The following is a 24680-nucleotide window of genomic DNA, read 5'->3' on the forward strand; positions in this document are numbered from 1 at the left end:
TCATGGCCACATGCCCTCCTGTCCCCCCCCCCCCACCACGCTGCCAGCTTCTCACCACGAAGCCCAGTTAAGAATATGTGAACGATTCTGTTGATAAACTAAAGGACGTACGAGGGATATATTCTGCTGCTTTCTGCAGATTTCACAGAGGTCCTTGAGGAACGAAAATGTGAAGAAGATATGTATTTTTACTCTCTCTCTTGCTCAAAACTTGTGTAATCTGTTGTATTGGTTGATAGAGCCATAGATATTATTAAAGTTTCGTGCCCAGCATCTTGGCTTCTCTCCTTACTCGCGTCGTTTAACTGTGTGCAGACAATTTTTGATTTGACCGAAATTAAGTGAGAACGCTGTTGAAATGAACAGTGAACTGCAACATGTCTGACAAATGTGTGCTCAGAATATACTGCCTAGCTTGTACACACAAACAGCAGCTCAATGGTGTGATGTCTCGTGAAATTTTAAAATGTTAAACCACTGCCGGATGGTCAATCCGGGTTGGTGTAGAAGGGGTTGGCCCAGGACCGGTTCAGATATTGCTCACTAGTTGACGTTTTCCCTGGCCAGGAATCAAACTCAGGACGCGAGTTAATTGCACCGTGCATGAACCATTGCCATAACCATTGTGCAGAACTGCAGACGTTTTATATTCCTCATTGTGTTTTTTTTTCAAGTACTACCTTTGGTGGGCTACAATGTGTGATGTCCAGGGCTCTCTCTTCTCACCCAACCGGCCAACAATTCTGGAAGTTTGTGAGGATTTCAAAACAAATTTAAACCACGTGAGAGTCCACAGAGACCGTATGTCTGCTTTTCAAGGCAGTCCCGGGGTCACAGAGCAGAACGGTAAACTAAATGGTCAAAACAACATCGTAAAACCTCTGAATGAAATGAAGCGTTCCTCAACAATAAACAGAGGGGCATCAAGTGCAAACATAGAACGGTGCTTCCGGTAATATAGGCGTCAACTGTGGTATATTGTGTAGTGTAAAAAGCAATTACATTCACAGCGACCAAATAACAATCCCAATTTCCCATTACAAGTCGACCAAGACGGAATAGTTTTTTTTTTTTAAATATATGCACGAGGTGCATCATGACAAAAGGAACAATTGTGTGGTTGAGCGGTGGCGCAGTGGTTAGCATACTCACTCACTCCACCATGAGCCGGGAGACCTGAGTGCAACTGCTGGCCCGTGCTAACGCCAGTGGTGAGTGGGTATCGAAACCATTGCTGGGCACCCCCCTCGCAAACCCGCACTGACCAAAGCGGTGAAGTATGGTCAACTAACCCCAATGAGCGAGACGACGTGGAGATGCCATCATCCAGCAGTTGAATTGACAAAGGCCCATGAGCAAAGTCATTTACTCGTGGGACAAATATTCCAAAATACGTAAAGCGTTTCACCCACCGTCTTGATTAACGTGCAGTGTGCGGGTTTCCCTTTACATTAACCGCACCCAGCACAGAAAAAGGTGAAATGTATAAAGATAAGCTGAACGAGTATTACATATGCAATTTAAGACACGAGCAGATAGCACAAGCAACATATAATTCTTGCTCGCTAATGCATGATAATCACTGATTTAAGAGATTACAAGGCATTGACAAATATATATACTAGGACTGCCAAAATGCATCATCCTTTTTGAGTACCATTCATGGCTCTACTAACTGCTCATAGCTGCCCGTGAATTTCGCAAAAAAAAAGTATTTTCAACAGCAACAGAACCTATCCGTCCAAAACAAAGATGAAGGAGATTTAAGGGTCATGAAATGCATGAGATGTGTGTTGGTTAATTCTTTTTTAAAGCAATCACTTCATTAAAATGTACTTTTTTTCTTTTTCACAAGAGCATTTCATGTTTTATATACCATAAAAAAATCAAAGCTGCTCCTCCCCCCACACCCATTTCATTGGGTATCTTTAACCTGCTGCAAATCACAAATGTCCATTAAAAATAGGTCAACCCATTTGAGAAAGTTTGCAGTGCAGTGTTTGTGGAAGGCTGTTAGGAAACAAACACTGAGCCATAAATCAAGCGACTAAATATCTGACAATGCTCTACGAGAAAGACGAAGCTGAACATTAAATAGTTCACCCATCTGACCTCCTATCCCCTAGATGCTTAAGAGGCCAAGGTGCAGTTCTTGTTGAGCTAAGGCTCCCTTGTATAAGCGTTACCGGTCTAGAGTGATCAGGCAACTTGTAATTACTAGACTTTGCTGTAACGGCGCTGGCAAAGGTGCAGCACTGCAGTTGTGCTCACTCAGGCCACTGCTGGTGGAAGGGTCTTCCACTGGAGGGATCTCCAGACAGTCCCTTCGGATAACTGTGTTGTGTTCTTATACAATTCTGGGCTCGATAGGAGTACCGGGTGACCAAATCACCCCGAAGGCATTGATTTTGGTCGGGGTGTGCGGTTTGTCGGCGTCAGCTCAGCGCCATGATTTCTGAGCAACCCAAAAGCTTCACCGCCTCAGGAGAAGACGTAAACTTATTTTTTTATGATGAAAAAAAAAATAGGATTCACCCTTTCCGGCAACGAACATGTTTCCAACGGCAGAAGTCTGAGCGTGATCAAATGTCGCCCTGGCTGTGAAACTTATCTGGCCCCACTTTTGTTTCTGCGCGAAGATAACAATAACACAAACAGCCATCTGCCCGTCTGTTTACCCTGCCCTCCCCTAAATGTAAAACAAGACATTTGACACCGCTCCCCTTGGCACAGACAAATCGTGGTCGAATCTACACTGGGCAGCTGCTGCGGATCATCGCTGCCCCCCCGCCCCTCCTCGCCACACCGAAAACAGACCCCGCAGACGGCAACAGCTGAGCGGCAGCGGTGGCACAAGCCACAAAGAGGGCTGCCTTAACCACATGGATCCCCGCGTGATTCGCCCTTCTCGGCGCGTTTCATCGCCGAGTAAATAACGAGCGGGCGTCGACTTTTTTTTTTTTGACAGCGTGCACTTCATTACGGTTGTTGCGAACGGGTCTGGGTTGTCGGGCAACTGCCAAGTGGGCCGCGTTAACAACCGGCGCAGGAGCCGCATCCGACTCGATAAGGGAGCTAAAGTTCAGGGCGCAGCCTGTCGCCCACTGCCCGCTGTCGGCGAGGAAGACTGTGACGTGTGCAGTGACCCGAGTGGGACCAGGCCGGTGATTCTCAACTCCATTCCTCACAACATTAAAGCCTCACAAATTTTACCCAATTGGGATTATACTCAGCAATCATCGCCCCCCCCCCCCCCCCCCCCACAGAATAGTGCCCCAGGTCACTGTGGCAAATCCCGGTCTCTTCAGATCTCACATGATTAAACGAAAGAAATCAAACCTTTAAAAAAAGGTGTCACGATCCGCACGATCGCGATTTCCGATCGTTGTTTTTTATACGTATGCAAATTCAGCCACTGCACACCTTATGAAGCCGATTGTTTTAACCGCTCGCAGCCTAAGAAGTGAAAAAGCCACATAATTGGATGGTGAACTGCAGAAGTCTGACAAACACTTGCTCAGAATGGCCCAGTCTGTATTGCAGACACACAAAGTACAGATTTTGTATGCTCATGCAAAGCAAAAAAAAAGTCAACCCACTTCTGGATGAATGGCTCCAAATACCATACAGTGAGGGAAAAAAAATATACCTTTTTCCCTCACTGTATATATTAAGTAACCTGATTATGTCAAGTGCATAATAAGTGTCATTAATAGCAACGTTCTCTCATCTAAGAGGGCCCTTTTAAACCTAAAATACAAAACAATACAATTTCAATCCGTGAATCTTCCGTGTGTGACCACAGCTTAATGCATGGCACGGACAGGACCAAGTCAGGCATGCCGTCAGATTGTGGGCAAAGACAAGGATTATAATTTTAATTTCCAGATTTAAAACGACTGCAATTGCAGAGCATTTATTTCCCCCTCCGGGGCATCTCGCGCACGGCAGTTTATTTTGATGAACAATCTTTCTATTAAAGGCACATTTCCCCATTTCCTAGAACGGTTACATTAGAGGAGTTGCACATAAAGGGCAGCTTAGCGTTAAAACAAAAATGTTTTCTGCTCCCTTGGGTAGTCTTTATGGAGGGAGGGGTCCCCTCCCCCCCGCTGTATTCGCACTATGGGCGGTAGGTCCACTACAATGCATATCCCGTTATTTGCTACAGCTCTTCGGATATTGGGGAATATTATCTACCGTGCGAGTCCAAGTCAAAAGGGCACCCAGACCAGGGTTGCTGTCGAGCTGTAACGCTCAGAACACCGCCCTTGCAATCCATATAGTCTGTCGCTTCCATCTCTCGGCACGGGAGTTGAAACAGTGGCACACGTTTATTGAATGCCCACCTGCCCCCCCCCCAGCAGCAGTATGAATGGATTCACCACGGTTAGTCGATTGTCAGGTCACGTGCGGTGAGGTAAAGTGCCGGGTAGTCCCAGCTCTTGCAAGATTCGTCTTGCCAGCGCGGAAGAGTACGCCTAAATACCCTTTACAGGGGGCTCCGTAAAGCTCCCGCCAGTGAGGACCCTTCGACCAGCAGTGGCGTGAGCGAACGATTGCAGGTCTGTACCAGCAGCACCCGATGGCATTCTCTAGCGGGACATGGCAAGAGACCCGTTCAGCTCCCCTAAGCATACGGGACAGCCGACCTAATGAGGAGTGGTTGCCCTCTATCACGCCCTTCCTCCCGCACAGCAGCCGCGCCGGGAGCTGGGATTGGGGTTTAAAGAGACAAGCCTTGAGCTGCTAACCCTTGCTCTCAGAGACACGTGCGGTTGTCTCCGAGCCAGCCCGTGTGATAAATGGATCGACAGCCGAGAAGCGGGCCATGCGTTTCGAGACGTAAGCCGTGCTTGCAGAATGTGTGTTTCCAATAAAAAAATAAAAAGATCTAAAACCGCTCGCGAAATGTCAAATGTGCATGAGTTTATATGCCACATGTCAAATGGATATGCTTGCTGCGTTGTTAAAATATTATTACTTTTTACCAGAGAGCATGAGTGCATGACAAACATTGCATATGACCATATAAATATAACTCAAGTTGCTCACATTGAACAAGACAGAGGAAGACACAAGGTATTGCACGGGTAGAATTCTCGCGCGTAATGAAATGCAAAGAAAATGCTTCATAATGGTATTATGTCGAACGGGGAGGGAGCCTAACACTTCACTCCTTTTGTCAAGCTAAGGGGCGCTTATCCAGACATTTATTTGAGGACGCCAATTGGATTTGGATTTTAAACAGTTTTAAAGACCATCAATTCCTGATATAGGCCCAGCGCATAAAAAAGGGTTGCAGAGAAACGACTGCGGGTAAAAACTTCGGCTGATCGTCCGTCAATGCTCGGTTTACCTGGAGGTCAAAGAACTTGCTGTAGCGCCTGAAGATGGCCTGCGAACTTCCGTCTGACCACGAGACACTGATGATGTACACCTGGAAAGACAGCAAAGGGTGCATTGCACGATGTCAGGAAAGATAACACTTGCGCACACATAGATAAAATAAATATTTTAAAAAACCTGCACATTTCCACAGTTTATCCAAAACATTCCGCCTGAAAAAACATTGCTACACCCTCCCCCCACCCCAACAAAGTTACATGTACTGTGTTGTTGTTGTTCCTTAAAGCAAATAAACAAAAACCACAACGTGGCAAACCTCACGGGCTATCAGCTACATAACGTGCAATGCTGCCCTTCACGAGACCAATTATTGCCAAGCAGGGCGGCTGCCAAACATTTTTTTGTAGAAATGATTCGGAGGTTTATTTCAGTTGGCCATTGCCTTGGCGCCTTAAACGTAATTAGCAAATTTAGATTTTTTTTTTCATTTGACCAGGAGATGGAGAACAACCCATACAGGCAGCGTCTTGGGTTAAATTACAAGTTGAATTTACAAATAAAGCCCACACAGTGTCTGTCGTGCGGGTTGTTGGCCATGCTTCACCACACTGTTCAGTGTGGATCAGTGAAGTAGTAATGGTATGGAGTGGGGAGGGGGGGGGGGCTATGATACCTAGAACCATTTCCAGCAGGTCCAGATGTGATACGCAAACAAATGTTATCCAATGCTGCCGGGAATAAAACTCAAGATTGCTGGGTTTATAGCACGGCGCGCTAACCATTGCGCCACCATTCCACGGCCGGCGGGGGATCAATATCTCACAGTGAGCCTGTCGTGGGCCACAGACGTCCGAGCTGGCACGACAAAGCGAACCCCCGGGACTCCTGCCCACAACTCAGACGGAGAGGGGCAAAATCCCGGAGAGCGAGCACGCTCGCGGAGTGTGTGCTCGCCGAGACGGACAACAAAAAGGCTCCCCGGTTTAGAATGCGCCTAAACAGACAGCTACTTTGAAATGCGATTTGGTAACAAGCACCCACATATTCTTAGTTTTTTCGGTAAAGTCACGTTGAAGAGAAACAACAAAATAACAAAATATATATAAAACAATAAAAAAAAATTCTCACGACGTTTCGACCATAACTCAAACGGTCATCATCAAGCACCCACATGTATGCCTCCTCCTGCCAAACCACAAACAAGAATGTTGAAGATGTGCCCTACACAACGACGTGGGTATTGGATGACATTACAAATGCACAAGCTGTACTCCTGCCCCTGCCCCATCAATAAAAAATTATAATCAGATATGGGAAATCTAACCAGCGATTGTTAAAAAAAAATTCAAATTGGACAATACTAAGATTATTTATATTGGATCCAAAGTATAACATACTTGGCCTGTAAGCGATAGGAAGATGCGAACTACTAAAATAACTATGCTTATTGTAGTCAACATGAAGCTGTGCATTAGCTATTTCACAATTCCACATTCACAAATGTAAGAAAAATCTTATTATTTTTTAAACGATATAGATCTCAAATATAAACTCGTAAAAAGTGTGCACCTCCGATTAATACGGTTTGCTACGTGCGGTGCGAAAGAAGTTGAACATAAAAACATGCATTCAATATAAATTCAATAAGTGTACAGTACTCATTATTTCCTAACCCACTCATACATTGCTTTGCCGTACCATTCACTATCTTACTTTATCCATCCACCGGCTCCCCTTATATGAAATAAAAGTGAAATTCTACGACCCTCCGCCAACATATACGCTGCGTGTGACTTACCCAGGAGCCAGAGCAGAGGTGAATAATATTCGCCTTTGCACTACGGGAGAAGAATATCAAAAAACTTTGGAGGCACTCGACCGAAGATCAGCGTGCAAGCCCCACGCTCATCTCGGCCACGAGTGAGCCCACCGCTTCAACCAGGGATGCAGGGAGCCCCCTTTCTATGAGCCGTGCGGAGGGACCCACGTGACCAAGCATGTGTTGTCTGTAGCACGTGTTCCAAGCAGCTGCAACCGTTGTCACCGCTGGCATTTCGACACATCTCATGGGCCCTATGCGATGCTTTGTGTGTGGGGGGCGGTGGCGGAGCTGGTTGGGCGCGAGGGGGTTGTGGAAGATGTGAGAAAAGTTGTGTTTTGTGTTTCTTCGCACGGCGAGGCTTACTATATAATTGATGCTTTGCACGCGCCGGCTATTTAAATGTTGAGCAAATGTTTCACACAAGCACGATCGTGCATCACCAACATTTCTCCACTGCCAACTAACTAATTTAGACTTTATATTTATAATACAATAATGTATGGCCTCGGCCTCAATCGAATAGTGTTGACAGTGCAATATATTATTCGGGATTAATAGGAAGGCCATAACAAAAAAAATGCTGAATGAGATCATTAGCATTTATTTTGTGCAATTCTTTTTTTGGCCAACACACATTTTCAGCTGACCAGAGCACAAGCGTAGGTTTTCGCAGTTTGTGCTCTATACCTCTCCGATGTGTTTCCGTGCCGGCTAAAATATATCCGACATTTCGCTCATCGTGATCGGAGCTTCTTCAAGAACTCAAATGAAGAAGCTCTGAGCACGTGAAGTGAAACGTCGGACATCATTCCGAACAACATTGGATGCGACCCAAGGTTGCTCTCTTCCTTCACTAACTGCTAAGGCGAGCAATTACAACTTGTACTGAACCAAAAAAAAATAGCTGGCTTTGCTCACACACTGGCAGCTGCCGAGAGTAAAAAAAAAACCTTCACGGCATTAAGGTGAACAGATGGACTCTGGCAATGGTCTATAGGATGCAGTGTTGAATAACTAATTGTCCTCGGGATTATAAATCAAAGTCGACAAATTTTATAGTGGCAGAGGATAGAGTGAGCGAGTGAGCGAAGATGGGGAGTGGCATTACGAGGATATTCCCTTTACCAGGTATTAGCAATCAGGCTCATCTCCCCAAATAAAAAAAAATAAAGTGATGTACACATTTCTATACAGCAGCCGATGGTTTACAACCATCCTTCACACTTGTCCATGAGCTCCACAGTGCACCGTCGAAATATCCAAGCTCCCGTATTAGACCGCGCACATTCGTGAACCAACGATAAGATATTGATCCAAGAACGAAACCAATGACTGACACGAGTGAAATTTGGTTTCTTGCGGTGCCCGTTGACCAATCAACACGACTGATGTGTGCGAGGCAGTGTGCGTCTGTGCCGAGCACAATTGTCAGATAGATTTTTTTATCTCTAATTTAAGTCAATGGCATAAGCACTACGCATCTCTCTCACGTCCCGTTTGCAAATGCCCAAGACTTGCCCAATATTTTATACACGGCGTTATTTTGCAAAAAAACAGCTTATTAACATTCAACCACAAATGCTGGCTTACGTTTTCGCGTTGTCATAATGTGACGAGGAAATATGCACGCTTGGAATTACAATAAGAGACAAGAGAGAGGAACGTGCGCATTCGAGAACACGCATATGCACGATTTCCAATCTATGAAGAAAAGTAAGTTGGCTTGGGTCAAGAATAGCAACGGAGCGGCAGCCAATGACTGGCGACGCTGGCTTGGGCGGGGGGGGGGGGCCTTCATCCAGCGGTGGATTGACCAGAGCTATTGATGCTTGTCAAAAAAAACTCTCAAAAGTCATCGTGAATCCATCCATCTGCGTGGACCTTTGCAGTGTTGTCCCCCCTGTTACGTAAAGAGGCAAAAGGTGTGTGCCTGGATCGCAAGTGCCGTAGCAGCAGCATCCCACTCCCCCCCCCCACACCGCATGTGTGATGGGCGTTCTCCAGATACTCCACACTCCTCTCGCACGAAGACAAACACCGATGAGTGGAATTGGTCAAACGGGCCATCGCCGTACTGAGACTCAGCGAGACTTTTCTGTATACCGACATTCAATTCTTTTATTACCATTATTAGTCTAAGCTGCGAGTACAACGCTGTATTCTTTAACGTGCGCATAAGCGAATCACCAGGGTATGATAATAGGTTTTTCCCCTTTTTTTCTGGCAACAAAACAGGTGTTAAGATGTTAAAAACACCTGTTTTAAGGGGAAAAACCTATTATAATATTTTGGTACTGGCAAAGGAGGTCCCATGATGAATCACCAGGAGTGCACCCAATTTTTGTCACATCTCAGGAGCTAAGAGGGGTTGAGCCTGGATAGTGCGTGGATGGACGGCCGCCATGCGTGAACGGGTTTTTATAGGGTGCGGATAGTGCAGAAAAATCCAATGTTGTACTGTACTCCATATGGCCCCACATGTATTCCCCCCACCAAGGCCGTAGCCATGGAGTCAATATGGGGGGGGGGGGCAAATCTTCCAGGGTGTCTGGGGGTCCCAACCCAGAAAAAATTGTCAATTTGAAACTCATTTCCTGCCTAAAATATTTTAAAATTCACTAATACATGGGATGGATTTTTGTTTTTACAATAATGTCTAATAGTGTATTGTATTACATTGCTCTGTTTTAACGTTTTTTTACCATTTCTTGTTTCATTGTATGTAATGGCAGAGATTAGGGATAAATAAAGTACAGCCATAACCACAATCATATGAACAGAAATCTATGCATTGTTATATGAAGACAAGTCCAGATATTGTGGCCAAGGTTTATCAAATTGTTGTTTTTATTTACACAGCATAATAATAATTTGTTATATATCAATATATTTTTGCGGGTGACATTTTGAGCATATTTGAATATTGGGGGGGATGTGTCCCCCCAAATATATATTATAATTACGGCCTTGCCCTCCACCTTCACACAGCCACATTGACTCGTAGAGTATGGTGAAATAACCCCCACAACGTGCAGTGTGGGGAAGCCTTCATCCAGAAGTGGATTTACAATACGGCTGCATGTGTCTGTTCATTAACATTTGATGGTCATGACCAGATTCAAAATGTTTCCAGCGTTAGATAAATGCTTTGGAGCCACCTAACATCCACACAGGGAGACCGGTGATTCCAGAGATGGCTACAGATTACTGCTAAATGCACATTCTGTGAGACATATGCTCCATTCGAGTGTATTGTTTATTTGTGGATGCAAAGACAGGGGAATCACAAATGGGTCTCTGGTGTAAAGAATGGCCATCGAAATGAGGACCTCAAAGTTCTTTTATGGACTACCTTTACTGAGATAGGAGAACCTTGTTTTAACAGTGATCACAATGGGATGGGAGACCAATGTCAAAGCTAAAGGTATACTGAGCATTGCCATTTCATTATAAAATACAGTCGCACTAGGATTTATCCGTAGAAAGGTCCCCCCCAAAAAGACAAAATTTGTGACACGTTATTTTATTAATATCGCAAAAACTATTTTCAACTCTCAAAGCACAACATTTAGGAAATGGTGAAAATGTACGGTCATGTTTTTTTTACACTTGGGTTAAAGCTCCCTCGTCATGCATAGCTCATCATCAATGCCGAGGTCCTTGGTTATTTCCGTTCAGACTGATCTCTCATTAAACTCCGTACGACAACAAAATACAGGACTCAAATTCCGCGACCGCCAGACTGACAGGATATAATGAAAAAAAATATATAATGCATATATTAGTAATAATATATATAGCCAGAAGCCAACTATGGAGCTTCAAAAAACCCTGATTGAGCTGTCAAAGAACGAGGTGCAAGTGCCCTCTTGCACCCTAATTTCCACAGTGCTGCAACCCACTCGGAAAAGGAAAACGTAACGTCACCGCAAACTACAATACTGGCCCATACTTCGAGTATAGCGGGACTGTATGTACGTATGTTGTACTCATCAGACGGGCCCTCACAGACTTGCAGACGTCCGCCCGCCGTCCGTCCACTTAAAATGACGCTTCCCTGCATAATTGCCATCAATACGTGCGCACTCGAAAAGCCTCCACGCTCTCTGAATTGGCAGTGCAATGCAAAGGGCACGAAGAGAAATCGTTACCACCGCATGTTGAAGTGATCACAGTCTTCAGCCAAGTGGTTTGCGTCAGTAGCAGCAGCAGCAGCGAGAGAGACCTAACAATAACTCTGCCACGTGTACGCACGGAAAGTATATCTCCATGAAGGAGTTTTACTGCTGCCCATTTTGCTGTCCGAACACTCAGCCATTCCGAATGAAATGCTAAATTTTCCAACTTTTGAAAGCAACGGAGCGATAAATTTGGACCTAAAATGTACCATCGAGTGTGCTCACGAAGAGCAACGTTGTCCTCCTTAGCAGGGTTCAAGTATGGCTGTTTTTAACAAACTGTCAGTCTGCAGGATATTTTCATCAGGTCACTCCGTGTGTGTATTTTTGAAGGAACCCAAGTCACAATGTTACGTGATTTACAGTTAACTAAAAATGGACGTTTATAAATGTACGTATCTATTTATGCTGATCGGCGGTGTAATGGTTAACACACTGGATTCGAAATCCAGAGGTCATCCGTTCAATTTGACCTCCCAACTGGGCGGTCGAATAATGGTGCATGGTTCTGAACCCACCCCCCGCCCCCTATTCACCACTCCCTCCGTCAACCCAGCAGTATACATGGGCACACCACAGTCAATCGCCAGGTCGCATGGAGTGGGGTGAAACGTGGGTACTCCCACCTCTTGCAAAAACGTCCGTCCAGGATAGACGAGTCAGCCAAAATACCCTCGAGAGGGCCTCTCCATTCCCTCTCTCTCGTGGCGGCCCTTCCACCAGCAGCGGAGTGAGCAAGCAATTGCAGGGCTGTACCTAAACCCTTTTGGGGTGCCGTGGTGTCCAGATGTTAACTGCCTTGCCTGGAATGCAATAGTTCATGGGTTCGATCCCAACCCTGAGGCCAGTGTATTTGGAGTTTGTGTATCTCTCTCCCCGTGGTCGCGTGGATTTGTTTCAATCCACGTTAGAATCAGCGTGCATTCAAGAGTATTTGGCTGCTAGAAATAGCCACATGATGATAAGCCACTTTGTTGAGCTATCATTTGTGGCCAGGTCACTTCTGAAAAAGAGCGATGTAGCTCAGTGGGCATTACCTGGTAAAAATAAAAACGGTTTTAGTAGTTTTAGTTTTTATCTGTTGATATGGTTGAAGCGTGAGAATGTCCCTGAACCTGCTTTATGTCAGCATGCCAGTGATAGGACAAGGTGGGGTCTGTGAGCAGTGTAAACACTCAATGCCCACAGAGTCCAGAGGTTCACTCGAAATACTGTGCCCAGTATCCATCGTCAAAACGACGGCTAGACACTGCACTAGTCATTTGTGTTTTACTCCCTGCGCGACGCAGTTCTACAATCAGATGCGATTACTTTACATTAAATTTTGATTTAAAGCTTTCGTGACTGCAGGGATTCATATTCTTGGTTCTTTCGCTCTCCGTGGTGCTAACGTTAAAAAACGCCACTTTTTTCAAATTTTCTTGCTGTGGTTTTCACACCTGATGATGATTGCTTGTGCTGCAGTCGAAACGTCGTGACAATTTTATTGTTTTATATTTTTATTTTATTGTTTCCCTTCTACGTGACTTTACCGAAAGAAGCAAAAATACTTTACTTTAGTTTAAATTGGTCTATATGTCCACGCATTGGCTCTCTAAGGGTGTCATTCGATACTCAACGTCGATGTACGGGCACACGTTTCTTGTGCCCACTGTTTCCGGCAACGTCTTGGGATATCGTTGCATTTGGGCGCTGTGCAAATCCACGCTCCAGGAGCGTAGTGTGTCAATTCAAAAGTCATTCGCTTGTCAACTTCCTTGAATGCCCCCTGTCTCCTCAGAGACCCACGGTGGAATGTGCACGTTCTCAATTGTAAAGCCGGTCAACCTTGCTGCCCTCTCTTTGCTGCTCTGAAGAAGGCCCATTTCCTGAACCATTGGACAACTATGTTTTCTTCTCTGTTATACGACAGTGTTGAAGACGAATGTGATGACTTGTTTTTTACTCGTGCAGTATTCATCTGCATCCTCCCCCCTCCTTCACTAACGAGGCACTGCCAGCGTGGTGAAGTATGGCCAAGCAGCGCCCATCACTGACAGGGTGTGGGGGAAGCTTTAATCCAGCGGTCGATTGATAAAGTGACGTTGAACAAACCACGTTCATCTGGAAGCCACCCGCACCCCAACACAATGTAACGCCGTCTCTCTCGATCGTGCATGTCTAATTCCCTCCACGCCTCACCCCTTGTTTATTTCCACAGATATATTAGGCTGCACGCAACTTGTTTACGGAATAGGCCTGACCCACCTCGCACCGTGGGGAGTTTGCTCGCTGCAGGAAATATTTATTGGCAAATGATGTCATGACACAACACATGATGACCTACTATTGGTAAGAAGGGAAAAAACCCGTCCACAAGGAATCGGGTAAGATAGCAGGCTTAATGTCTTCTCAAAGCAGGGCAGGCTTCTTGTTGATAAAGTACATGCAATTTATTATCTGAGGGGGGGGGGGGGGGCAGATCGTGGCAAAAAATTAGGCCAACCAGCAAACCCTAGTATCAGACAAGAAGTACAATGTCAAAATAGACAACCGCTGGAAGCACTATGCACTATTCTCTAAGCATACTAATATTCACTAGCCAACCGATATTAAACCTGCACACAACACAAATAGCGGACTATTACAATATATTAAAAAGTATTTATCCTTGATTCAGACAGATCCACAACATACGTACAGACCACCGCTGGAAGCGCTATGCATTACTCTCCAAGAATACTAATATTCTCTAGCCAACCAATATTAACCCGCACACACAATTCAGATAAAAGCAGGCATCATCAATAGATGTTAAAATGACTTTATGTTTCGTTGTGGGCCATTTGTGGCAGGGTGTCGCAATGGTCACACTTGTGGCTCACGGCAAGAAGGGTCTGGGTTCCATACCCGACTGGAGCACCTTTCCGCACGCCGTTTGCATGTTCTCCACCTTTTTTTTGTATCGTTCGCCTCCCATAGCTACAAAGGAAACATGCAATGTAACTTGTATTGGCCGTACATGGCAATGAACAAAAAAATTACTTGCGAATGAACTCAATCGGGATTAATATCCAACAACCGGACATGACCCTCTTGAAAATAGTCATTCGGCTTAGCGAGAACTTTCCTAGGTAAGCAATAAAAATAATAATAATAATTGTGTAATAATGAATCCGCCTCCGTCCTTTATCAAGACCTAAGAGATAATGGCTTGGCGACGACATAAGAAGTGATTGGTGCCAGACAGATGTGGCACCACTTGAGCATATTGGCACAAGACAGAGGAAAGTGGAAACAAATTACGAAACGTGCAGTGGACACCTACGGGCTATCTGCCCATGGATCGCGATGATGATGATGATTCTCCATCTCCGCATTTAATAAAAATGCACTCAGCATATTATCCTTCTACATTTAAACTATACTAATCAAAAGCATTTTGCGAAAGCAATTCGAGGACTACAAGTCTGGGATTTGTGTGGTTAAGCAAATACGTATATGGATAACAAGTCCACAAAATCAATATGCTTATAAGACTAAAAAAATATAGTGTCTATATGTGGAGATGCGTAAAGAAGGTCGATTTATTTCATTTTCAGGACAACGTTCCCGTACGAAATGGCCGGCCATATACGGAATGTTGTGATTTGGCACTTAATTTACAATGTTGGAAAAAAATAAGATTTTTAATCCGCAGTTTCTCGGTATGTCATTCCCTACCAACAAAACACATACACATGTTTTTCCCTCTCCCTGTTATTTCGAGAAGCATAATTCTGCAATTTTGGACATACATTTCAGACACTTTAAAGAAATGGGTAATCATTACTGGTATCATGAAGTGGCTTTGTACTTGGGTACAGTGTGTAAACCAATTAAGACTGTGGTTAAGAAAGCATTTGTCGGACGCACTCAAACGAACCGATGTTTTCATCCATGCTGTGTGTAGTGATGGTGCGTTCATTTTCATGGGTGTGTTAAACTCTTGACCTTTTCCACAAATAAACCAAATTTTACAAAATTATAGATAATCACCTCCAAAATTACACCCCATATCTATTATTTGCACAAATGAACTCAACACATTCGTCAATAACACTGTGGCATTAAAAGAAAAATATATTATAAGTGACATTTCTGGCAACAGCGCTGTTTATAGCACGTAAAAAGAGGGATAAGAGAGAGAGTTAATAAGGGCTGCAGACTACACTTAACACCATGGGGCCTGATGAGAATTAACTTTTTAAAAAGTTTTCTGATGACCGGTATTATGTATAATTAGGCTGATTTAGAAAACGAAACAATGACATTGTCTAAGAACTGCACTAATGACAATCACTGATTTTTGCAGAGTGTTGCCAAATAGAACCAGCCAATGTTAGCAAATTGGGAAAAATCACACACTGGCATGGATACGTAACGCTCTCCGACATGTGTTTGTATTTGAAAGTATTGGATTAGCAGCACGGAAACCAACAGGTAGCTAACAGAGCACAATACATGGGCAAAGTGGCAAATGCTGAAGGGATGTTTGCTCTGATCTGTGCTTCCAAGTTTGGGGAAAAGCTTTGGACATTTTTCAATACAGTAAGCTCCAAACAACAACAAAACGTTACACTCCAGATTCATTCATGTTGGATATTTTTTTCCTGAGAGTAACAGTGTATCAGCCTGCCCACTATTATGCACGGAGGGATGGACAGAGCTGACATAAGTTGTAAAGCAGCATTTAAAAATGGTGTGAAGGCACAGGCACACAAAAGATGGGTCAACACGGCTGAAGGACATTGACGGGCACAGCCAAGTGACTGCGCATCTGCACACAAAGACAAAGATCCCCCCAATAGCCTTAACAGCCTGTTGGGGCGAGTGCCGCGAGTGAGCACCTAATGAAGCCCAACACGATCAGCACCACACCCGGCCACCTTTATCTCCCCATTGCCGACTGTTCACACACAAGGTACTCATTTTAGGCTGAGTCGACCTAGGAGAAGCCCGGGAACCAGTTAAAAAAAAAAATTCCGTTGCTGTTGGTCGTGAACGCAAAATCAAACTCGGGTCACCGGGTTCACGGCGCAGAGCTCCAACCCGCTGCACAAACCACTACACGGCCGTTCATGCGCACGCACACACACACACGCAAACACACACACACGCTTTCCCTCTTTCACACACACACACGTGCTTGCCACAATCACGCATGCCACACGCCACTCGCCCAGCGGCAGTTGTCAAAATCCACGCAGGGTGAGGTCAGCCATGCACAAGCGGTGGTTGGTTGGGGGGGGGGATCACACGAGTGAAAGGAGACGCGGCAGTGGCAGCGGAGTGTTTGTCTGGCCCCCCTCAACAGGTGGCGGCTATCCAGAAAGTGGCACTGAAGTGACGAGCAGCTGGGAGGGGCGGGGGGGGGTCACTTGCGCATGGCATTAGCGCGTGGGTGCCGCCTGCCACGCGCCCAACCGATGTCTTTTATGGCACATTTTTAAAGGCCCTCTCTATAATCTTAAAGAGACTGGAGGCACGCTGCGAATGCAAACGCAATTTCTGACGCGCTGTGTACGCATGACTCTCATACAAACACACGCTACTCGAACGGTATTTTCAACCCGGTATTTGTGTACTGGGTGGACCGGTGTCTGCGCAGTGGTTAGCCCGCTGTGCCTATGAATCTGGCAATCCTGGGTTTGATCCCTGGCCGTGGCTGTCAGCTGCGGGTGATATCTGAACTGGTCTTGGTCCTCCCTCCAATTTCAACAACCCCACTCTGACCAGCATGGAGTACGGTCAAATTACCCCAACGACTAACATCAAAGAGCTGTACATTATATACGTTTGTACATGTCGTATAAATGTTGTACTGTCATTGGTTTTATTGACATTTGCAACAACAACAAAAAAAACTCCAGTCAATTAGGAGCTGAACGATGCACTCCCCACACATTTGATGGTCCTGATTCAGGGTCGCGTTTTCACGCATGAATCAATTCTCATTGCAGTGAATGGTAGCGTCTCTAGTGGCTGCCGGGCAATGTTAACCCATTGTATGCAACATATTGCACATGTTTCTTGGTTCATTTTCTTTGGTTCTTTCGGTAAAGTCACGTAGAATGAGAATAAAATAATAAATTGATAAAATAAAATAACACAATAAAATTATTTTATCAATTTATTATTTTATTCTCATTCTACGTGACTTTACCGAAAGAACCAAAGAATATGAATCCCTGCAATCACGAAAGCTTTAAATCAAAAATGTACTGCACATGGATGGAAATATATCCATGAACTCTTATGCTTGCAAATCATTACATGTGTCACGAGCGTTAATTAACATCAACATAAAAAAATATGCTTTCACTACATCCCTGCAGCCTACGTATGATTAAAACTGACAGTTGAATGGAAAGATGTTAGGTTTGCAATAACAACACAAGTCTAATTAAGGGAAATAGATTTGCACTTGCGAAATGAACTTTACACGCACGTTGATTCATCTCCAGCAAGGTTGTAAAAAAATAGGTGCGGCAACGGTAAGTTGTCATCGCAAACGGAGTGTCTCATATCCTGAAAGTGTGTGGCGTCCCACCAAAAAAACATTCTGTTGGTGCATAGCATGAGGTTGAGCGAAGCCAAGGTATTTATCTATCGTTTGGCCTGATGCGTGGCCCGACAACAATTAATTGCGCTCCTTCTTGAAACAATTTCTCCACCTTTGAAAGGCGGCACGTGCGATAAACGCGACGAGACAATCGCCCTTCTCACCATCCAAACGCCTCTGCGCTTTCTCCAGCTCAGACTTCCCTGGAATTGGTGGCAATGCAGGCGGACGGAGACGGCGGGAGGAGGGGCGGGGGGTGCTGAAATATTGCCGTTACATTCAACACCTTTAATGAGGCAGCGTTGCAAGCGAGTAAGCCAGCAGGCAGGCAGGCAGGCGAAGGGAGCGCAAAAACGCGGTTTCTAACACAAACGCTGTTCTGAGCGATAAACAGCGCGCCGTGCTTCGTATCCTGTCGTTGCGCAGTCGTCTGTGGCGGCGCGAGTCTGGATTAGAGGCCGAAACGCGCAGGTTTAGCGTTCGCCGTTCGAGACGGAGTCGTGGGTGATGGGCGATCTCCATCTACCACAGTGGACGCCACTCCACTGTCAGTGCCTTAACGACTTGGTTCTGGCTGCGCACGGCATTATGGGGCAAGGGAGAATACACAACCACACACACACACGTACACAGGCTGTTGTATGTCACGGTGCAGCGCGTGCTTTTATCTTTAAGTCTGGGGGGGGGGGGGGGTAACACTACGGTGTGGTTTGCTGTCAGCGTTACTGCACATATGACTTGTGTTTGCAGCTGCCTGACTTGGCCAGTCTCGTCAGCCATCAAAACCGTGAATGCCAAAACGAAGATAATGACTCTTCCAAGGCCACACACCGGCCACGACAAACAGGATAGTTGCACCACAGAAAGAAACTATAAACTTTATGACCATCTATTTCTTGAAGCAAGCATTTGTAATAAATGAATTCCTACACATGCAGGGTTACTCGCTTTTATTATTTACTGCTGTTATCACCCTCTGTTTATTTGATTCGAGGCAGCGTAATCTTCCCTCGAACCAAATTATGTACGTAAAGAATTTATTACCTTGGTGTACAAGGATTCGGACTAGCTTGCTTGGCAATAACCCATCACAGAATAAATGTTTAAACAGCGCTATAGTGAAACAGATTTACACGTGTATCGTATGCACCCAATCTAACCTTTCCCCATGAAGTTCATTTTGACATCTTACCCACACATAACAGTGTACGGTTCGGTACTTGGTGTTGACAATGGTTGTACGAAAAGTTACATCTTTAAAGCTGGCGAAGGAAATCACAGCTAATCATCCTCCAAATTAGCGGCACACATTCAGCAGCATCCACGAACGTGACCAATCACGTTCGCTTGGTGCAGTCAGCTCGGTTATGAAGACGTTTACCATTTTACGAGGAAGGGTATGCGTACCCATAACCGTAAAGTGATTGATACAAAATTGAACCATTTTAAGCGTACGGTGACTTTGAATTCATGGGGGCAAACGCGTCGCGTTGCGCACGGACCGCGAAATTTGTGGCAGTTCTTAAAGTGATACTCCCAATTACGCGAAAAGACACATTCGGACGTGTTGCAGCCAGCGTAATTGAGAAGGAATGCATTTTCAAGTTGCAAGTCTTCCTGGCTCGTGGGAAAAAAAACGAGAGTTTTAATTCTCCCCAAAATCATGTTGAATCAAGAGAGAGGAAACGAACGACGTATTAAAAATGCACGGTCGTTAACTAAAATTAACGGTGTGGGTTTTTTTCTTCTTTCTTTTACTTTTGTCAGGAAAGCTCATCTGTACGTCATTCCAAGTCTTGAGATTTACAGCCACTGCCAGGCAGTAAACAATGCACGCCACTGTAGCAGCGTCTCGCTTTATTCGGAGCGGCGGTTTAAGTCTTGCGGGGAAGATGAAATTCTCTCCGAAAATAGCGGAAGGCATTGACCGCTAAAAAGTATGCGGACGATCTGGGATTCATCTCAGCAACAATTGCATAGAAAGAAACCGGAGATACCGCATTGAAAGACATTGCCTGCTGCCTCTGTCTGTTCGCAACCGCAGTGAACAAGAGAGAGAGAGAGAACCAACGTGTCGTGCGTGGTCAGCTCTAACATTCATCCCGCCCTGTGACACACATACATGAAGGCGCATGTCTTGTACTCTTGAAGGACATTTGAGAAACAGGAGCTGCCGAACAAAAAAAAACCGTTCACTGTTTACGTTCCGTGACTGTGAACAATACGAAAGCTATGTGTACGATACATACAGTACCATAAGGAGAGAGAATATAAAAAACCCACTCAATTCCCTTGGCAATGCAAGTCTTGCGTTTATTTTCGGTGGTACAGTTGTTTACGACTGAGTGAATGAATGAATAGCTTCATAAGCCATGTGGGAGCCAACAGAGATGCATTTGACTATATTTTTGTTCTCTACACTGCACCTTTGTGACAGGTTGAGCTTATTTTCTCTCACCAAACATGGCAAATTTTCACGTGAACGCGAATGCTAATAGGGTAACTGAACGCGCGTGGTGTTTAATTGCATCACTCCTGAATATGAAACACGGGGATAGTGACACCCGTTCCAGGAGACTTGAAAGCTAACCTGTTTAAAAAAAATATTATAGAATAGAAAATTGAAGGTGTGTGCATTCATACTTTGCCTGTGACCAAATCAACCAGCGTGTGCCTGATCTTGTCAGACCTCGGCGGCTAAGCAAGTATGAGCCTGAATAGTACTCGGATGGGTGTAACTTTCTGACCCGCCCCTACCGGACATCTGTGAAAAAGTGCTTTGTAGGTCATCGGATTCCTGCAGCATAAATAACGATTCCGATTCAAATGGGCTCCCAGGTAGTGCGCGGGGCGATTCGTGGTGGACAGCTGAGGGCCGTGTAGCAAAATCAAGTATTGTGCTGTACTATGCACCCACGTCTATGCTCACTTTCTACAACAAGAGGACCACAGACGAGTACATGTGGCAACGTGGTGAAGTATGGTCAAGTAACCGACACGACTCGCGAGGCGTGCAGGGAACACCGTCAATTCAGCATCCACGCATCGATTCCTACAACCATGTTGAGGACCCGGGCTCATCCCCACAGTGTGCAGCCAGCACGCTGTGTTCACCAACCACCACCAACCACATTGTGTTCACCAACCACATTGTGTTCACCAACCACATTGTGTTCACCAACCACATTGTGTTCACCAACCACCCCCAAACAGTGTTCACAAACCACATTGTGTTCACCAACCACATTGTGTTCACCAACCACCACCAGTGTTCACCAACCACATTGTGTTCACCAACCACCACCAGTGTTCACCAACCACATTGTGTTCACCAACCACCACCAACCACATTGTGTTCACCAACCACATTGTGTTCACCAACCACATTGTGTTCACCAACCACCACCAAACAGTGTTCACCAACCACATTGTGTTCACCAACCACATTGTGTTCACCAACCACCACCAACCAAACAGTGTTCACCAACCACATTGTGTTCACCAACCACATTGTGTTCACCAACCACCACCAACCAGTGTTCACCAACTACATTGTGTTCAACTACCACGCTGTGTTCACCAACCACCACCAAACAGTCTTCACCAACCACATTGTGTTCAACCAACCACCACCAGTGTTCACCAACCACATTGTGTTCAACCACCACGCTGTGTTCACCAACCACCACCAAACAGTGTTCACCAACCACATTGTGTTCACCAACCACCACCTGTGTTCACCAACCACATTGTGTTCAACCACCACGCTGTGTTCACCAACCACCACCAAACAGTGTTCACCAACCACATTGTGTTCACCAACCACCACCAAACAGTGTTCACCAACCACATTGTGTTCAACCACCACGCTGTGTTCACCAACCACCACCAAACAGTCTTCACCAACCACATTGTGTTCAACCATCACGCTGTGTTCACCAACCACCAAAGTGTTCACCAACCACGCTGTGTTCACCAACCACACTGTATTCAACCACCACGCTGTGTTCAACCAACACACTGCGACGCCTTAAATCGTGCTGTTTGTTGCTGGTCGCTTGGCATTTTGGGATTTTGCAAAGCACCGCAAGTTTTGTTTTAAGCTGCAATTGAACATCGGGCTGTACATGTGGTTATACACAAGATACAAACAGCAGTACGCGACAGTGTTTGCCCAGAAAGGTTCAGGGGTGGGTCGCATGAAACGCATTAAATTGTCTTCACTTGGTTTGCAATGTAAAAGGGGAAACACGCAGTGATTGAAAATCGCATGCAACTGGCCACGCGAGACTTTAGGATGATTCACCGTGGCACTCTTCTGCAATGGGCATAACACAAGGATGGAAACTGGTGTAGCAGAGCCAACTTGCACCATTAAAAGCAGCCGCGACACACACTACATGATTCATAACATACACTCCACAAACACATGATGTATAACATACACTCCGCAAACACGGGTGAACACAGAACGTGCGAGCCTGACAATCTGACAGCCGTTACAAAGCTTTACAAATTCCCAAAACACCAATCAATGAATCAAGAACACATTGTTTCAGCCATGAGTGCAGTCCCATACATCAGCTGATGCAAGTGTTCATGATTGCGATCATACACGTGTCGTTCAATACAAGATTGTGAGTGCGTTTTTAGAGTACACGCGCGTTGTACATGCATTGCATTGAAACGCGTGTCGCGATAGGATGTTGACAGTAACCGGATTTAAGGTTAACGACGCATATCCCTCCAACACATGCAATGTTTCACCACGTGTGCACGCGTGTGTGCCATTTGTATCAATACAGTTATACAGATGTGTGCATGCATGGCCACTCGTATATGCATTCCGTTCTATGTGTGTTGGTGTATAGGGAAAAAAGGCATGCACATTGTGTTTGTGTGTTATGGTCTACTACCTGTGTGGTTTTTTTTACGGACTAGTGTGCATTGTTGGGAGTGTGTTTGTTTTGCTCTGTTTGTGTGCGGATGAGTTTGTACAAAATAGAGTCTGGTGAAGGAGAACCGTGGATGCATTGTGAAGAGTGGTGACGTTGTCACGTTACATATACGTACATAGTGCTTGCTGGGTGATCGCCTCTTTTCCACATCTTCAACTTTCACATCTTCTAACGTCCTCCGTGGCATCATCTTGCCAACAGTCGTGTGGTGTGATTGGTGGGTTTTTTTTTGGCACTGACCCCCCGATTAAATATTTCGGGTCAAAATAACAAAGAAATAAACGTGTACCTCCCCCCCCCCCCCCCCCAAAAAAAGTATAATTAACGCGGCATAAATGCAAGATATACTACTGACCAGTCAATGCTGCCGTAACCTATTCGGTGCTATTCCTGGCTTTGTTTACCTATCAGGTTGCGCTGGTGTGCTCACATTGCAAGACGTGCGAGTGTGCGGTCTCCAACATCTGCACGCATGCGTCCTGCATGCACGCAGGGGATGCTGTGCACGTATATACATGTGCGTACGTGCGTATGTCTACTCTCGTGTGACGTTAACCCGAGCGGCTACGCTTGGACACGCACGTTAAGTACACGCCGTGGCATCTGTCCATCATAGGTGTGCGATGAATAAACGCGCACGTGTGAGCGTGTGGCGTTAACAACTGCGTATGATTGATTGTGTATACGGTGTGTCTGTGTGTGACCTGTCTATGTGTTACGTGCGTGTCCAACTGGGCCTGTGTGTAGTAAGCAGTGTCTCAAGTCCTTAATGGAGATGTCTGAAGGTAATCTCTCTTGGGGAGCGGCGGAAAAAAAACAGAAGGAGGGGGAGGGAGATGAAGGGAAGAGTGGAATGAGGAGGAAGACACCGGGGCTAACTCGTCGAGAAGAAATAAAACAAAACAAAAATAGTGAAATAAAATAAACTGCAGAGCTATCCCGCAACAGAGCAATACTGAGAGCGAGGCAGATCGAAAGGATATAGAGTGTGGGTGTACACGAGATCTGTCTAGATAAGAGCTAGCTCTCAGCACTAAGCCTACAGCTAGCTAAGAGACGCAGCAACTCTGGCGTGTGCGTGATTGTAGACATTACCAAACAGCAGCTTACTACGGCGGTGATGGTGGTGGTGATGGTCAAGATGATGACAACGCCAAAGGAGGTGGGAGAACGCTGGGTTGAGAAGAAGAGTGGGCGAGCAGAGGCGAGAGGAGAAGCGAGAGGATGGTGATGATGTGGAGCAGGAGAGGAGGGTGGGGGGGGACGCGCTGAGTCGGGAAGAAGAGCGGGCGAGCAGGAAGACGCGAGAGTGGGAGAGACCGAGAGAGCGAAGCCCTGGATTGTGGAGAAGCGCTGGGTTAGGGAGAAGCCTTGAGCGGCCGGCCACAGGAGGAAGGAGGATGAGGTGAGGATGAGGAGAGAGAGGAGGAAGAGAGAGAGTGGGGGGGGGGGGTGCGCAGAGGAGCGCGGACGCGACCCGGGCGCTCCGCCCTGCGCACTCTTAGCGCACGCGCACTGCCCTGGCTCTCCGGAAACATCAACCACTGCTGATGGCGAGAGAGTGTGTGTGTGGTTGTGTGTGTGTGTGTGTGGTTGTGTGTGTGTGTGGTTGTGTGTGTGTGTGGTTGTGTGTGTGTGTGGTTGTGTGTGTGTGTGGTTGTGTGTGTGTGTGGTTGTGTGTGTGTGTGGTTGTGTGTGTGTGTGTGGTTGTGTGTGTGTGTGGTTGTGTGTGTGTGTGGTTGTGTGTGTGGTTGTGTGTGTGTGTGGTTGTGTGTGTGTGTGGTTGTGTG

At 45.7% G+C, this 24680-nt stretch overlaps 1 protein-coding gene across 7 annotated transcripts in view; it reads right to left on the reverse strand.

The window, feature by feature from the left end:
• SH3PXD2A (SH3 and PX domains 2A) overlaps window positions 1-24312 on the reverse strand; it is a 127702-nt gene extending 103390 nt beyond the window's left edge. The window contains exons 1-3 of one of the 7 annotated variants that reach the window (XM_032952159.2): window positions 24001-24311; window positions 23006-23684; window positions 5360-5440 (exon numbers count right to left, since the gene is read on the reverse strand). In XM_032952159.2, the coding sequence (XP_032808050.2) occupies window positions 5360-5440; window positions 23006-23080 (156 nt within the window). In that variant the 5' untranslated portion in view covers window positions 23081-23684; window positions 24001-24311. Of the gene's footprint in view, window positions 1-680; window positions 744-5359; window positions 5441-7147; window positions 11874-23005 lie in introns of those variants that run through there. The other 6 variants (XM_032952158.2, XM_032952164.2, XM_032952161.2 and 3 more) reach the window with 6 other exon arrangements.
• Between the last annotated feature and the right edge of the window lie 368 nt (window positions 24313-24680).

This window comes from Petromyzon marinus, chromosome 11 (assembly GCF_048934315.1).
Source record: "Petromyzon marinus isolate PM22_M1 ecotype Great Lakes invasive population chromosome 11, UKy_Petmar_22M1.pri1.0, whole genome shotgun sequence".
NCBI lineage: Eukaryota > Metazoa > Chordata > Hyperoartia > Petromyzontiformes > Petromyzontidae > Petromyzon > Petromyzon marinus.